Here is a 14,614-nt window from a genome sequence, read left to right on the forward strand (position 1 = left end):
TATTTCATAGGAGACGTTGTAGTAACAGTCCTGGCTCTAAGTTGTTCATTATCTAATCATTCCAGGCCTGCAGTGCAAACATTGTTAAGTGCCTGTAATGTAATGTCTGCAGAGCTTCTGTCGATGCAAAACTCACTAAAACAAAAGCTAACTGAAGGTAAAAGATTTTTTATACTTTTTCTACCATATCTGTCCTCCTTTTTCAGCTTCTTTATATAGTGTAACGACCCTGCAAAAGACCCGGCCGTAACAGGGTGATAAACGTTACAATATCCATCATCAATCTGGGTACCCATCAGGAAAAGTTGGTGTCAAGTTGTCAACAACTGTACTCCTTAGGTATTGGTTCAGGTGGGCGAAGTCTCTAGACTCTAGCTCTACCTTGAGTCTAAGATGAGAGGTCCATCTACTACGTCTGCGATAGCTGATCTGCTCTGAACCTTAGGTAGCCAGTTCGTGGGTTATGTAGGCATGCAATATGACATCATTCAATCCAATAACTTTTTTTTTAGCACATTTCATAAAACACAAAGTTTCCAAAGTGCTGCACAAATACATAACCCCCCCCCCCCCCCTCTTCTCTCTTTCTCTCTCTAGTCATACCACTGGTGCTCATAGTCACATAGATAGGTAGGTTGACGTCACATAGGTGAACACATAGGTGTACACGGACATTGCTGTTCCTTGGAGTGGTTGCACCTCTCATAAACAATCAGGAAAGTTACATGGTAATGACATACATGGTAACAAAAAGAATGCAAGTTACGTAGATACAAAAAGTCATGTTGTGACGTCACGCTGCTGTCCGTTGTGGTGGCAACTGTGTGTGTGTGTGTGTGTGTGTGTGTGTGTGTGTGTGTGTGTGCAATGTGCATGTATGCGTGAGTGAAAGCGTTCCTGAAAAGGGTGCGGCTCTCATGTGTCTTTGTTTGTCATCGTCATTTCTATGGATACTGGAAAGGTTTTAACTAAACTAACTAAAGGTTTTAACTAAACTAACTAAAGGTTTTAACTAAACTAACTAAAGGTTTTAACGGGTTTCCTGGAATGTTCACTTAAACAATGACTACAAATTGTTACACATAGAAGTATCCAAGGGCTCAGACTTCTTTGGGAGACAAATTAAAGCCAGGAAATCTGTCTAAATTTATACAATATGTATACAGTATATAAATAAATACTGTATAAATGCAATTTAAGCAGTTTCAGCTGGTGGCCCTATGGAAGGATCAGCTGCTAGACTGTGTTCATTTGTACATTTTGTTATTCTGTTGAACCGCTCATTTCGGTTTCATTTTTCCACACTTTGCTTCACTACACCTGTGTTGTAGTGATGAGGAACCCGGCCTGTGCCTGCAAGCGAGCGTGCGTGTCTGCTGCATGGGTGTGTGTGTGTGTGTGTATTCCCCACACTGCAGAGTCATACTATAGCCAGCCCAGCATGGCGTGTGCGAGAGCTGTGATGTACCGTACGTGCTCTCTGTCAACACGGCTCCGTGGCCCTTCTCTGGCTTTGGCCCAGAAGGCCAGTTCGGAGGCCTCTAGTGGCGTCGAACTGGCCTTCTGGCCAATAGGACGCAGACTCTTGCTGCTTGGTGAACCCTCTTTGGAAGAGATAAACATTTGAGGAATGTGTGATTGTGAAATGTCGAGTAAGTGTACTTGCCTGTGTGTGTGTCTGTGTGTCTGTGTGTGTGTGTGTGTGTGTGTGTGTGTGTGTGTGTGTGTGTGTGTGTGTGTGTGTGTGTGTGTGAGAGTCTGCGTGTGTGTGTGTGTGTCCATCAGTAGTAAGACTGTGAAAAGGTCAGCAGCAGTAGCTAGCTGGGGTCAGGTCACCCCTAAGGAGGCTGAAACGAGGGAGAAAGAGAGAACATGTAATTGGTCCAACCTCCCGTTAGTCAGACCATTACTAACACTATCCCCAACCCTGACCTTTAACCTCACAGGAAGCCACAGGTGATTTTTAACCCACAGCATGGGTGCGTCTTAACTCATGGGTGAGTCTTAACTCATGGGTGAGTCTTAACTCGCGACGCAGGTGTGACTAACGGGATGTCTGACTTATGGGCAGTCCCCAAAAGAGTATGGGATGATTTGACAAAGGGAGAAGGAGAGAGAGGGACAGAGGGAGAAGGAGAGAGAGGGACAGAGGGAGAAGGAGAGAGGGAGGGACAAAGGGAGAAGGAGAGAGAGGGACAGAGGGAGAAGGGGAGAAAGAGGGACAGAGGGAGAAGGAGAGAGAGGGACAGAGGGAGAAGGAGAGAAGGAGGGACAAAGGGAGAAGGAGAGAGGGACAGAGGGAGAAGGGGAGAGGGAGGGACAGAGGGAGAAGGAGAGAGAGGGACAGAGGGAGAAGGAGAGAGAGGGACAGAGGGAGAAGGGGAGAAAGAGGGACAGAGGGAGAAGGAGAGAGGGACAGAGGGAGAAGGGGAGAGGGAGGGACAGAGGGAGAAGGAGAGAGAGGGACAGAGTGAGAAGGAGAGAGAGGGACAGAGGGAGAAGGGGAGAAAGAGGGACAGAGGGAGAAGGAGAGAGAGGGACAGATGGAGAGGCTGGCGGGTCACAGAGAGTTTCATCCAACCCCATGTTGACACAGACACAGAGGACAGGATTTGGTGACATCACAGATTCTTTGCGTCACGATGGTTCCAAACATTTCCTGCATGCGTGTTTGTGCATGTGTCCGTGCGTGTCTGTGAGTGTGAGTGCATGTGCGTGTGACCCGTGTGCATGCAGACGAATGGCATGTCACCTCCAGTCGTGAGATCCAAACACTCCATGAATCTCCATCGTGTTTCATACACGCAAGCATACAACAATAGTACTTACAACCACATACAACAGTACAGTACATACAACATACATACACATGCACAAACCTAACAGTGACTCATGCAAAGAATTATTCAAATGATGCATCACCTATTATTGCAATATGAATATGAATCAATATGTACAGGCTTGAATTGTACAGAAGTGGTCTGATGGGTGGGCAATGTGCATTTTCAGAGTTCTTTTCTGTTTATGTTCATGCTCATTTTTCAAGGTTTTAAAGAAAAAATACCATGACATTGTTTTACATTATTATTATTAATAAACTATTGTGATATTATCATTGAAGTATCCTCGTTGCCCCGCAGTGGGCAGGGCCTACAGGTTAAGGCACCCTATATACAGCACGCAAAGCAGCTGCGTTACTCCTGCATCTATAGCCTACCGTTTATTACTCCTGCATCTATAGCCTACCGTTTATTCGTCAGGCCTCAACACTAGTAGAGAGGCATGGTGGATTATGCAATATAATGAATTGCATTTTTATAGCGCTTTCCCAAGTGCTCAAAGCGCTTTACAATGGTTCATTCATTCATTCATTGCACATGTCTGCACTTTTGGCATAAGACGCCGATGTACACAAAGATGCACGTACTGCATACTGCGCACATGAACGCACGCACGCACACACACACACACACACACACACACACACACACACACACACACACACACACACACACACACACACAGTACACAGAGTTTGAGTTGACTGGGAGCCCTTGGCTGACTCGTTGATGCTTCCATCAACATCAGATGCTCACGTACTGTAGATCCTCTCACCCCCAGCTGGCCCTGATACCATCCTCTTCCCTATGCTCCCTCCATCCCCACATCTCTGTCTGCATTATGCTCTCACTGTCACGTTGTTTCTCTCTCACATAATGTATGGAAGTGGTGGGAAAAGTACTCACATTCCTTTTTTACTCGAGTAAAAGTATCAATGCTGCAATAAAGAAATAGTCTGTTATACAAGTAAAAGTCCGGAATTCAAAATGTACTTGAATAAAAGTACAAAAGTAGTGGCATCAAAATGTACTTGAAGTAACAAAAGTAAAAGTAGGCCTACTCATTATGCAGAATGTCCCATTTCTTTGAAAATAGCAGATCAACAAGCTCACAATGCGTCGCATCGCGACACATTGTGAGCTTGTAGATCTGATATTTTCAAATGGCTGAAATGTATACAGAGCTGAAGTGGTTAATGCATGTTTTGGACTAATCAGCACAACATTTCTGTAAGGCCCCCTTTCCACCAAAAGAACATTGGTTCTAGAACTGGTTCTGTTCTTTATTTTTTTGATGGTTTATATCACATCTGCATCTTCCAACCTGACTGACACGCCCACTTTGGTTCCCACTTCTGAACCAATTAATTTTGTTCAAGATTAGGCGGGAAAAAAGAACGGAAATGGTTCAACGCCAGTGGAAAGGGTCCTCAGTAGGTCACTGAGGGTCCTCAGTAGGTCACTCAGTAGGTCCTCAGTAGGTCACTGAGGGTCCTCAGTAGGTCACTCAGTAGGTCCTCAGTAGGTCACTGAGGGTCCTCAGTAGGTCACTGAGGGTCCTCAGTAGGTCACTGAGGGTCCTCAGTAGGTCACTTGTTTTTTATTTGCAGGGTTAATGTGAGAAGATGTGGTAACAGTGCTAGTGTGATTCTGAGTGGGACAGTCTTGATTTGCTGTCCATATGGTACTTATTTCAAGTTCGACTCACGACTAATTCCTGCTCTGTCTCTCTCCACCATCTACTTATTGCATAAATTATTCATTTTGTATTTATTTTTACCTAGACCCTACTTTGAGAACCACTTACTTAAATAGCATGAGGGGTTTTTGCATCACATTCTTTGTCATGGCTAAGGGAAGTAGGGGTGCTGGAGGGATGGAGAAAATAATAATCATTTGAATCCAACCAGATTTCTGTTACTAGGCCTAATAAATATGCTGTATCACAGTATCGCCTTATCGCCTTATCCTGGTTAATTGTGTCAGTTTGCTCATGGGTGTGGAGAGGGAAAGTAAAAGCCACTTTTCCACGGCTATTTTCAAATATATATATATATAGAAAGGATAGTCCCTTGAGTTGCATCAACTCGTTTTCAAGGGGGTCCTCAAGGCACAACATACAACAAGAACAAAAATTATTTATACATTTGAAAACTGCACAATGAGTGATTTTACTTTTGCTACTTTAAGTAGAATTTCATGCCAATACTTTTGTACTTTTACTCAAGTACATTTTAAATTCTGGACTTTTACATTACGGTATCGATACAGTATTGATACTTTTACTACTAAGTATAAAATGTGAGTACTGCTACTTACATGGGAAGTTGTGCATGAAGCATGCCTGGGCGGCTATGAACCACTCTGCCCGTGTCTCACAGAAGATGGCGATGTTGTTGTTCGGCCGTTGGCCCAGCGCTGCCACGCCGCTGCCCAGGCGGGAGGCCGCCGCGTGGGTCTCCTCATAGGAGATCCAAAGGTACTTCCCCAGGATCACCTGCAAGGGGAGACAGAGAGCTTGGTGGTGGTGTTTTGTAGCGAGAAACGGAACTGCAATTCCGTACATATACATACATACATGCCTAGAAAACCCCCAAAATCTTTTTTGCCCGTGACGGAGGCGTGGCTTTCACTAGTACGGAAGTGCTATTTCACCATGGTTGGGTCGGGCTGGGTGAGTTCAGGTTTGACATGATTCACTATTCTGTCCATATCGGGTTAGAAATCGGACAACTCGCCCGCTCTAGTCTACACAGCAACTCTGTGCCCTCTAGCAGCCTTTAGGGCTGCTCGGTGGTGTCTCCCATGGCTCACATTCGGTAGAGAGTAGAGACGGCACCCCTCCGTCATTGTCTATGGGGAGGATTGCAGTGTCATATGTACAGATTTTGGGGTTTTCTAGGCGTGTATGTAAGGATTTGCAATTCTGTGTTATTTCACAGTGTATTTACGTGAGCGCGGTCCCGTGAATTTGTTGAGCATGTGCTCGTTTCGTGCACACGCCTGCGACTCACCAGACCTGGATTCGGTTCTTTAGATTTTTTGTCGCGCCCCTCTTGAGCAGACCTGTAACAGACCTGTCATTGATCCAGGCAACAACGTGTGCGTTCCTCCCGTTTCCAAGGCCCTAAACACTCCTTGGGCAAAAATCGGCCATACCCATCATCACAAATGTGATGAGGTCAGCTAAAATTGACTACTTAATGTAGATGCTGAACATAATGCACTGTCAACATGTACAGTATCATAAATAACCCAATATACAGTGCAACCAAGTTCATGTGCGTGCGTGCGCACACACACACACACACACACACACACACACACACACACACACACACACACACACACACACACACACATTTTGGTGAGGTGACACTGCCCCCAACTGGCTTATCATTGCTAGTGGAATATGATTGCATACCAGGGCTGGGGCCATCCCCCCCCCCCCCCAAGCATTTTTCAAATAGTTATTCTAGTGTAAACCGTTTGGAGACTGGAGGTCCACAGGCTTACAGCAGAGCAACAGCGAGGTCAAAGGGGATTAGAGCCATTGAGCAAGTGGGATTAAAGGGGCAATTTGGACATTATTAAAAGTGTTGCAATTTAAACTTTCACATACTTGCATGCACGTGCAAAACAAACAAAATTCCAGGAACGTGCACACACACACACACACACACACACACACACACACTCCCTGTCTCTCTCTCGTGCTCTGGTCTAACAGAATCAGAATCAACTTTATTGTCACATCACAGTTTTAAGTAAAGAAGTGTGTGAAATTTTTATGCATCGTGTCATATTTTCCAAGAAATACAAGAAAGGGAAGAAGAAATAACATAACACATGACACAAACTGTTGCCTAACACAGAAGAGCTTTATATATTAGCAGTAGATGTATGAAATGTGTATAAGGAGGAGGGTCTGTTTACCTTCTTGAACACTTTCCCGTTGCTCTGTCTCTCGTCCTCCTCGCTGATGACCTCCCGAGTGCCCAGACAATCTCTGTGAGGGAACTTAGTGGCTGCATACTCAAACACCTTGTCCAGGGTGTCCACGCCGGGGTGCAGCGATATCGCCAGCCTCTTGGCGGCACCCAGCGCTCGGTACGGCCCCTCGGGGCGGCCTGACACAGAGAGGGCCTTGGGCCTCTGCGCCCGCTCCGCCTCGGAGCCGCCCGCACTCGCCTGGGGCTCGCAGAGCGAGCTGAGCAAGTAGGAAGGCAGGAAGGTGATGAAGGTATAGATCCACACCATCAGGTGAAAGAGGAGAAGCAGCATGGGGTTGAGGTCCTCTTTCATCTTCATGTTGGTCGGCTGTGTGTGTGTGTGTGTGTGTGTGTGTGTGTGTGTGTGTGTGTGTGTGTGTGTGTGTGTGTGTGTATTTGTTCCCTGAGATAGGGAGGAGGGAAGAGGATCGAGAAGAGAATATTTGGAGGCTGTTGAGGGAAAGGTCCTTGTTGTGTGTTTCCTTGTCTTTCTCTGTCTCTCCCTCTCAGCAGGGCGTCACTCAGTCCCCTCTGTGCGTCTTCTCTTCTCTGTCACAGCAGTGTCCCACTTTTCTTTTGCTCTCTCCTTTTTGGACTTCTTGGTGCTCACACCCCTCTTGTTTAACACACGGCGTGCTTCAACTCCTGGAAAACATTTAAGAAGAAAACAGTTCAGAACAATCACTATTCACTAATGTCAAAGTAAGATTTCTTTTTTTCTTTTCTTTTTTTCCCTGCTTGTTGCAACAGATTATCCTGAGAACATACACTCAGGTTAGGGCTAGGACAACTCAATCAGAAAGTGAAAGAAAAGGGTTTGCGTCACAATCCTCTAGCTCTCAGCAGAAAGCAGAATAAATCTGTCACTGAGTGAACCACATTTTAACACCAGCTCTCTCTTTTTGTACACCAACACCAACACAGCATGAACACTGTCACTGTCACTCACTGTTCGCATGGATGGAGAGAGAGAGAGAGAGAGAGAGAGAGAGACAATCCCATTAGAACAAACCAAAGTCTATACCTACAGTACCTCAGCCTAAACATCAGCAGCACAGGAAAGATTTTTTTAGATACAAAAAACCAACAACACACATGCACGCAAAAGAAATCCATTACAATCGATATACAAATCAGTTCATGGTCATGCAGGGCAGAATTAAGACGATACCCACTCATAATCAAAATAAAAAAGAGAGCATTTGTACAACCACCTAAAAGAATGTGACCAAAGAATGTGACCAAATTACAAAGCAGCAAAAGGAAAGCTACCTGACACATTGGAAAGAAGCAACCCAAAAACAGAGCAAACTAGAATGCTATTTGGCCCTAAACAGAGAATACACCGTGACAGAACACCTGAGCACTGTGACCGACCCAAAACAAAGACAGATCTTGACCTTGTACAGACTCAGTGAGCACAGTCTTGCGATGGAGAAAGGCCGTCATAAGCAGACCTGTCTCCCTGAGAAGACAGACTGAATGAAGTGGAAACTGAGTTACATTTACTAACCGCCTGTTTGACATCAGACACACATACTTCCCACAGATTACAATTACCCAAGAAGAGTTTGAAAACAATGACAAAAAACGTCCATATCTGCTCGGCAAAGTACACAAGTGCAAACACAGCAGCAGGATTCGTAAGCTGCTGTGATAGGAGAAGGATATCAAATGGAACTCAACCACTTTAAAGACTAATCGTTGTTCGTAGTGACCTCGGTACATAGAAATAGATTTATTGGATATTCTACTGTCTAGACTGTTGATATAGGTTCTTAGTTTACCTACTGTATGATCCTAGATTACTATTCTAAACGTACTACATGTAGACACTTTAGAAAATATTGTAAAAATAACTGAGCGGTGCAACTGGGCCCATAGATACAGAGGAGAGAGGGACAGTATGTGAGTGGACAGGGTACAAAGCACTGGGCCCATAGATACAGAGGAGAGAGGGACAGTATGTGAGTGGACAGGGTACAAAGCACTGGGCCCATAGATACAGAGGAGAGAGGGACAGATAAGGTCTCTGACTGGGAGAGCAAACTGTATCTAAAGCAAGTGTTTGGATGAGCAGAGGATGTACCCATTAACCCCTATGATGCAATGACAGTCACAGCACAGATTTGTAATGATGGATTGCCACAGTATCCTTCACTAGGTGAAAGGCTTGCGTGCGTGTGTACACACACACACACACACACACACACACACACACACACACACACACACACACACACACACACACACACACACACACACACACACACACACACACACACACACACAGGCACTATACTGTGATTCTACCACCTAAACTGGCAGGGGCCAGGAGCTGTCCGTGGTGCTGATCCCAGATCCTACATGTCCCATGGCATGTACCATGCTACCATGCTTGGTATGCTTTCTGAGGCACATGTCCTACTGACATGCTTGCTAACTGAGAAACATGTCTGACTATCATGCTTTCTGAGGGCGCTTTCCACCAAACCGACTACTGCAGAAGTGCAGATTACTACAGACTTGAGACTACAGAGTTGAATGAATTCGGGAGATCAGTGGGTTGGAACAAAAAAAAGTAGCTGAATGCACCTGAGAGCTGACACCGACAGATGGCTACTATGGTGCTAAAAATAGCCTTGATGCCTTTTTCAACAACAAGCTCGGTCGGCTTTCAACGCTTCCCTACAACTTACGACCAGACAGTGTACTCACCGCCCATTCAACAGCAGGTCTTTGGCAACAGACGCTTTCCATCACTTACCGCCGCCGACATCGGTGCAGTGGAGAGCTACCTTAATTTGGACCATGCTTTCTGAGACACATGTCTTATTACCATGCTTTCTATTTGAGACATGTCTTACTACCATGCTTTCTCAGACAGTGACGCTACTGTAAATGTTAGCACAAACTATGTAACTGTCTGTTGCAATTTGGGCACATGAGTGCAAATATCCTACTGCCATGCTTTCTGTAGCCAAGTGACGTTTAATGTTAGCATAAGCCAGAAAAATATAGTATGGTTCTCTCTGTTGCAATCTGGGCATCTGTGCTAAAGTTGAGTGTGTTGAAGTTCAGTGATACTTCATGTCCTGGTTCATGTCAGGCCTCAAGGCGAAACACTTTGCACTCCAATGCAATGTTCCATTCACTATTCTAGCCTGATGACATTAACACATCTGTATCTCTACTTATCTGTCTGCCAGTATCTGTTTGGGTCTTTCAATTTGCATTGCATTTATTTTGCCTTTTGGCTATTGAAGAAGTCTCAACATGTATGTATTTTATTAATGTTTTTTAGCCCTGTACTCGGGTACAACACTGTGAGTGCTGTTGGATTTGTGTAACCGGGTGGGAATGTGTAGCGGGTTGGAAGGATGGGGATGGGTCTATGAAGGATGAATGTGGTGTACTGTGAAGAAATAATAATAATCAATACAAATACTGTACGTGCATTAGGTCATAAACATGAACAAACACGGTGCCGGGTGTAACTTGCTGTAGTATGAACGGACTGGTTCCGCGAGGCCAGACCTACTACATAAAAAGGTGAATTTGTACATACTGTAGGAAACTTCACTACAATACAGTATATTAACTTGCTAATGATATAGTTCAAGATTGGACTAGAATGGATTTCTTGTTTCTCTCTCAACTGGAGCACATTTGAGTGACTATAGTGGATGGTGGTAGAAAGGTGCTGTTCTTTGTGTGCCATCCAAAGCTACTGGTTCATGTCTAAAGAGCTTGCTGCATGAATCCTATGCTGATAGAAATCAACTTCAATGACCGTAATGGTCAAACTGGTAATCTCAGGCTCAAGCTAAATGATGTTTTAGGGGGCACGGTGGCACAGTCGGGTAGTGCTGTCGCCTCACAGCTATAAGGTCCTGGGTTCGATTCCCGCTGGGGAGGGGAGGGGGAAGGAACTGGACGGAATAATGTGTTCCTTCCACACGCTATGGCCGGCCGGGGAAACTTTCCCCTGTCAGGTGAAAAGAAGCAGATTGGACTCCTCATGCATAGAAGGAAGCAACTGGTCGGAATAATGTGTTCCTTCCACACGCTATGGCCGGCCGGGGAAACTCCCCTGTCAGGACTCCTCATGCATAGAAGGAAGCATGAGGCCAGTCCGCTGCCCCCCAGGTTGGCAGAGGAAGTGTAGCACCCAGGATTACATTAGATAATTGACACCTAGTGAGAAAATGGGTTGCAAAATATAGGATAAGAAAATAATTAAAAAAAACAACGAAATGATGTTTCAGTCTCTGTAATATCATTGCATTGTTGGTACCGTATATGGATTAATGTCTTGCCACTATACATGATAGCTAGAGACAGACTGGGCTGTGGCACACTATGAGTCACGTTAAATAACACAAAGCAGATAAGGAGACACACAATGACAAAATGTAAGGGGTTTGTCTTATGAGATATAAATCTGCATAAATTCATTATACTATTCTTGTGGGTGTGACTAGGTGTGTCTAGGAGTCTCTAGGTGTGTGGGTGTGTGTGTGTGTGTGTGTGTGTGTGTGTGTGTGTGCACGCGCCCGTGTGTGTGTTTGTGTGTCATGCATGCAAACACATGCATGCACGCACGCACAGACACACCTACGCACACGGGCGCAGACACACACGCACACACACAGAGTGAAAACAACCACAAATTTAATCTAATCTCTACGTAATTGGATAATTAACCACTTTAAACATGGCCCTTATTTTGACATTATAGGCGAACATAAAAAATATATCATAATTCACAGCGTGTTGCAGCGCAATGTGTTTCCAATTTCCCACATTTTTGAACACTTTTTGAAAGCTTTAGAATTTTTGAAAATAGGGCTTAAGTGGTTAAATCCAATTAAGTCCATTGTGCTGGTAATGTCAACCTGTCAGACAAAGTCACACCAAGATATCCAGCAATCTGGCTAACATGGCCTCGTCTTCTCTCACTCTTTCACTCTAATCTAATGACCTATTTTTGACTTTGTCCCTCAATTTCCCCTCCATCACTATTATAAATAGTATAAACATGTTCTCTCTCTCTCTCTCTCTCTCAGCAATAGGTTTGTTTTGCTGCAATAATACACTAAATGAGTATCGAGAATCCCATCATTACTGAATTGATCTCCAGCCTGGGAGAATAATGGCCAGCAGTCAGGGCTGAAAAGGTATGCAGTAGTTAGTCAATGGTGAGCTTTATGCAACAGGCAGTAGCTTTGCAAACACACTCCACACACTGGATTAATGGAGTAATACCGTATACAGCATGGTGGGGTGAGCTGGTGTTTGCCTGTGTGTGTGTGTGTGTGTGTGTGTGTGTGTGTGTGTGTGTGTGTGTGTGTGTGTGTGCGCGCATGTGTATGTGTGTGTTTGCGCGTGCGTATGTGTGGGTGTGTGTGTGTTAGGCCGGGAACTATTGCTTCCTTAAGGGGTTGTGAATGGGGCCTTTTGTGTGGCAAGATGCATTCTCAGCCCACTCAGCTGAGCAGGCATGCATGCAAGCGGGCTAGTCGTGGTGAAAGTTCAACATAGCTATTGTGACGGCATGCCACACTCCAGCATGCAACACCGTCCCACTGCCAGGGGCAAGGGCCAGCAGTTGCCTCAGGAGGGGATGTGTCTGCATGTGTGTAGGCTATATGTGAGTCTGTCTGTCTGTCTGTCTTTGGTGGGACTGGGACTCCACTTCTCCCGACAATGTCTGCGAACAATTTGTGTGTGTGTGTGTGTGTGTGTGTGTGTGTGTGTGTGTGTGTGTGTGTGTGTGTGTGTGTGTGTGCGCGCGCACGAGCGTGGCTCACAGGCATGCACACACTAACCTACACGTATTTGCTCGTTCCAAACAATGGTGTAATCACAGCTTGCAAAAGCTCTGAGTAGTCTTAAGCATGATTTCACTGAAAGTGAGCGCACAGTTGGGAGAGATTATGTAGATTTATGCAGACCAGACGTCAGATTCTTTTCTGTTCTGTTCTGGCTTGTGCACAATGACACACGACAGACATGCCATTCACCAGAAATGTTCCAATGTTATGCTCACTGTACACTAGGGCAGGGCTACTACAATACTCACTGGAAGTGTCTTGAACACGTCATGGGCATCATTTGAATGCTGACAGTTCTTGGTCACAAGTGGATTATGCGAGAAAATAGTTTTCTCTAATATGTAGCTACACTTTACCCTCACGCAACAAGCTACTTTGAAGCAGTTTATTCCTTTTTTAATTCAAAACGCATATTTTCCCGCCTGGCATATTATGAGACAAGACACACAGCGAGTCTGTGTGTTCTCAAATCGGACCATCCTTGTGAGACAATAGCATCTCTGTGTATGTTACAGGCGCTAGCAAATAGAACAACCGTAATTTGATAAGCGTTACCATGGGCCAAGCATCTCACGGCAGCGGTGCCCTGGAAATTGAGTAAACATGGTTACGGTAAACAGCCTCAGAGGTGCTATGAAAGATGAAGTGACAGTCTGTTAGTGACAGCAGGTGAGTAAAACACAACAGAGTTAAGGATGCTGAACGAAAAGGAGAAGAAAAGGAGAAAGAAAAAGATGCAAAGCGGTTTAGGAGGTCATCAATCTAGACTGCAATATGTTGCTCACAGACAGAAGCATGTTAGGGTCATATGACACTTATACATTATTAATTCACCGGGTCGTCTGTGAAAATAGAATACTCACACATCCAATTATCATTTTCTGTATGGAATATGGAGTAGTAGATTGAGATAATAATTCATCATATTGAGTTAGCCTACTCAGTGTTAATTTATCCATTTGCAACACTGAGCATGTACAGATGCATCCAGATGCATCCAAATAAATCCAATTATCAACATAGAAGACACAAGAGAAGCAGGAGATAACAATTCTTCATTTTGAGCGACAGTTACACATCCATTTGTAACTCTGAGCATGTAGGCTACGTATAAATGTAACAAAATGGACAGGTTCATTTGGTTACATTTGTACAGGCTCCGAGTTAAATTAATTAACATTGTGATGATTTATTTTACTCTCACATTAACAGCGGGTCCAGGGTCTATCAAGTGCTCTGCCGAGGCTGCAGCTGTGTGCAGCATCCATCCAGCACATCTGGGCGCAGAAAATACATATAGCAGACCAGGATAAACACCAGTTCGGCAGTTCCATTCGTAAAAATACAAATCTTACCTCGGTTCTGTGTCGCTGGCTGCTGGAGAATGGATGTCGTCTCCCGCCTAGTTTCGTTTTCTAACCGGAGAAGATTTAACGCCACCTTTAAAGGTGTTGCTTGCAATTGAATTCCCGCACCAGGTCCAGTCCGTTGTATTGGTCGCCCGGCGATCTAGGTCCGGAAGTGACAGGCGCGTTGTCATGCTGGCGACAAACCACGCTCTGTGATTGGACTCGTGAGGTGGCGCGTGCTGGGGGCCGGGCTGTGGTTTCATCGGCATTTGTGACCTATTGGATTTAGTGACTCGGTATGCGAGGATTAATTAGTATGACATGATATCCCAGTCAAAGTGTCAACTGTCAACGTGCTTGCATACAAATTACAATACGTACTGGAATTATTGTTGCATTAATATTTGTATTCATACTTTGAGGAAATATAATATAGCCATGGTGAAAATGTTTAACCTCAACATCTGAGACTTGAACAAAATGTCGAATGTACAATAAAAATGTAACTAACTTTACACCAATAACCATGCATGCACCAAACTTGTGATGCCATCGTGCCTCTGAACCTTCATCCTTTCACTATTAAACTAAAAGTG

General features: G+C 44.7%; 1 protein-coding gene across 2 annotated transcripts in view; it reads right to left on the reverse strand.

Moving 5' to 3' along the window:
* acsl3a (acyl-CoA synthetase long chain family member 3a) overlaps positions 1 to 14,160 on the reverse strand; it is a 37,732-nt gene extending 23,572 nt beyond the window's left edge. For both annotated transcript variants that reach the window (XR_013964613.1, XM_080772336.1), the window contains exons 1-3: positions 14,025 to 14,160; positions 6,777 to 7,477; positions 5,160 to 5,337 (exon numbers count right to left, since the gene is read on the reverse strand). Coding sequence is in view for 1 of the 2 variants with exons in the window: in XM_080772336.1 (XP_080628462.1) it covers positions 5,160 to 5,337; positions 6,777 to 7,151 (553 nt within the window). In the remaining variant the exon portion in view is untranslated. The remainder of the gene's footprint in view (positions 1 to 5,159; positions 5,338 to 6,776; positions 7,478 to 14,024) is intronic.
* Between the last annotated feature and the right edge of the window lie 454 nt (positions 14,161 to 14,614).

This window comes from Protomyctophum bolini, assembly GCF_963924005.1.
Source record: "Protomyctophum bolini genome assembly, chromosome: 9".
Classification (NCBI taxonomy): domain Eukaryota; kingdom Metazoa; phylum Chordata; class Actinopteri; order Myctophiformes; family Myctophidae; genus Protomyctophum; species Protomyctophum bolini.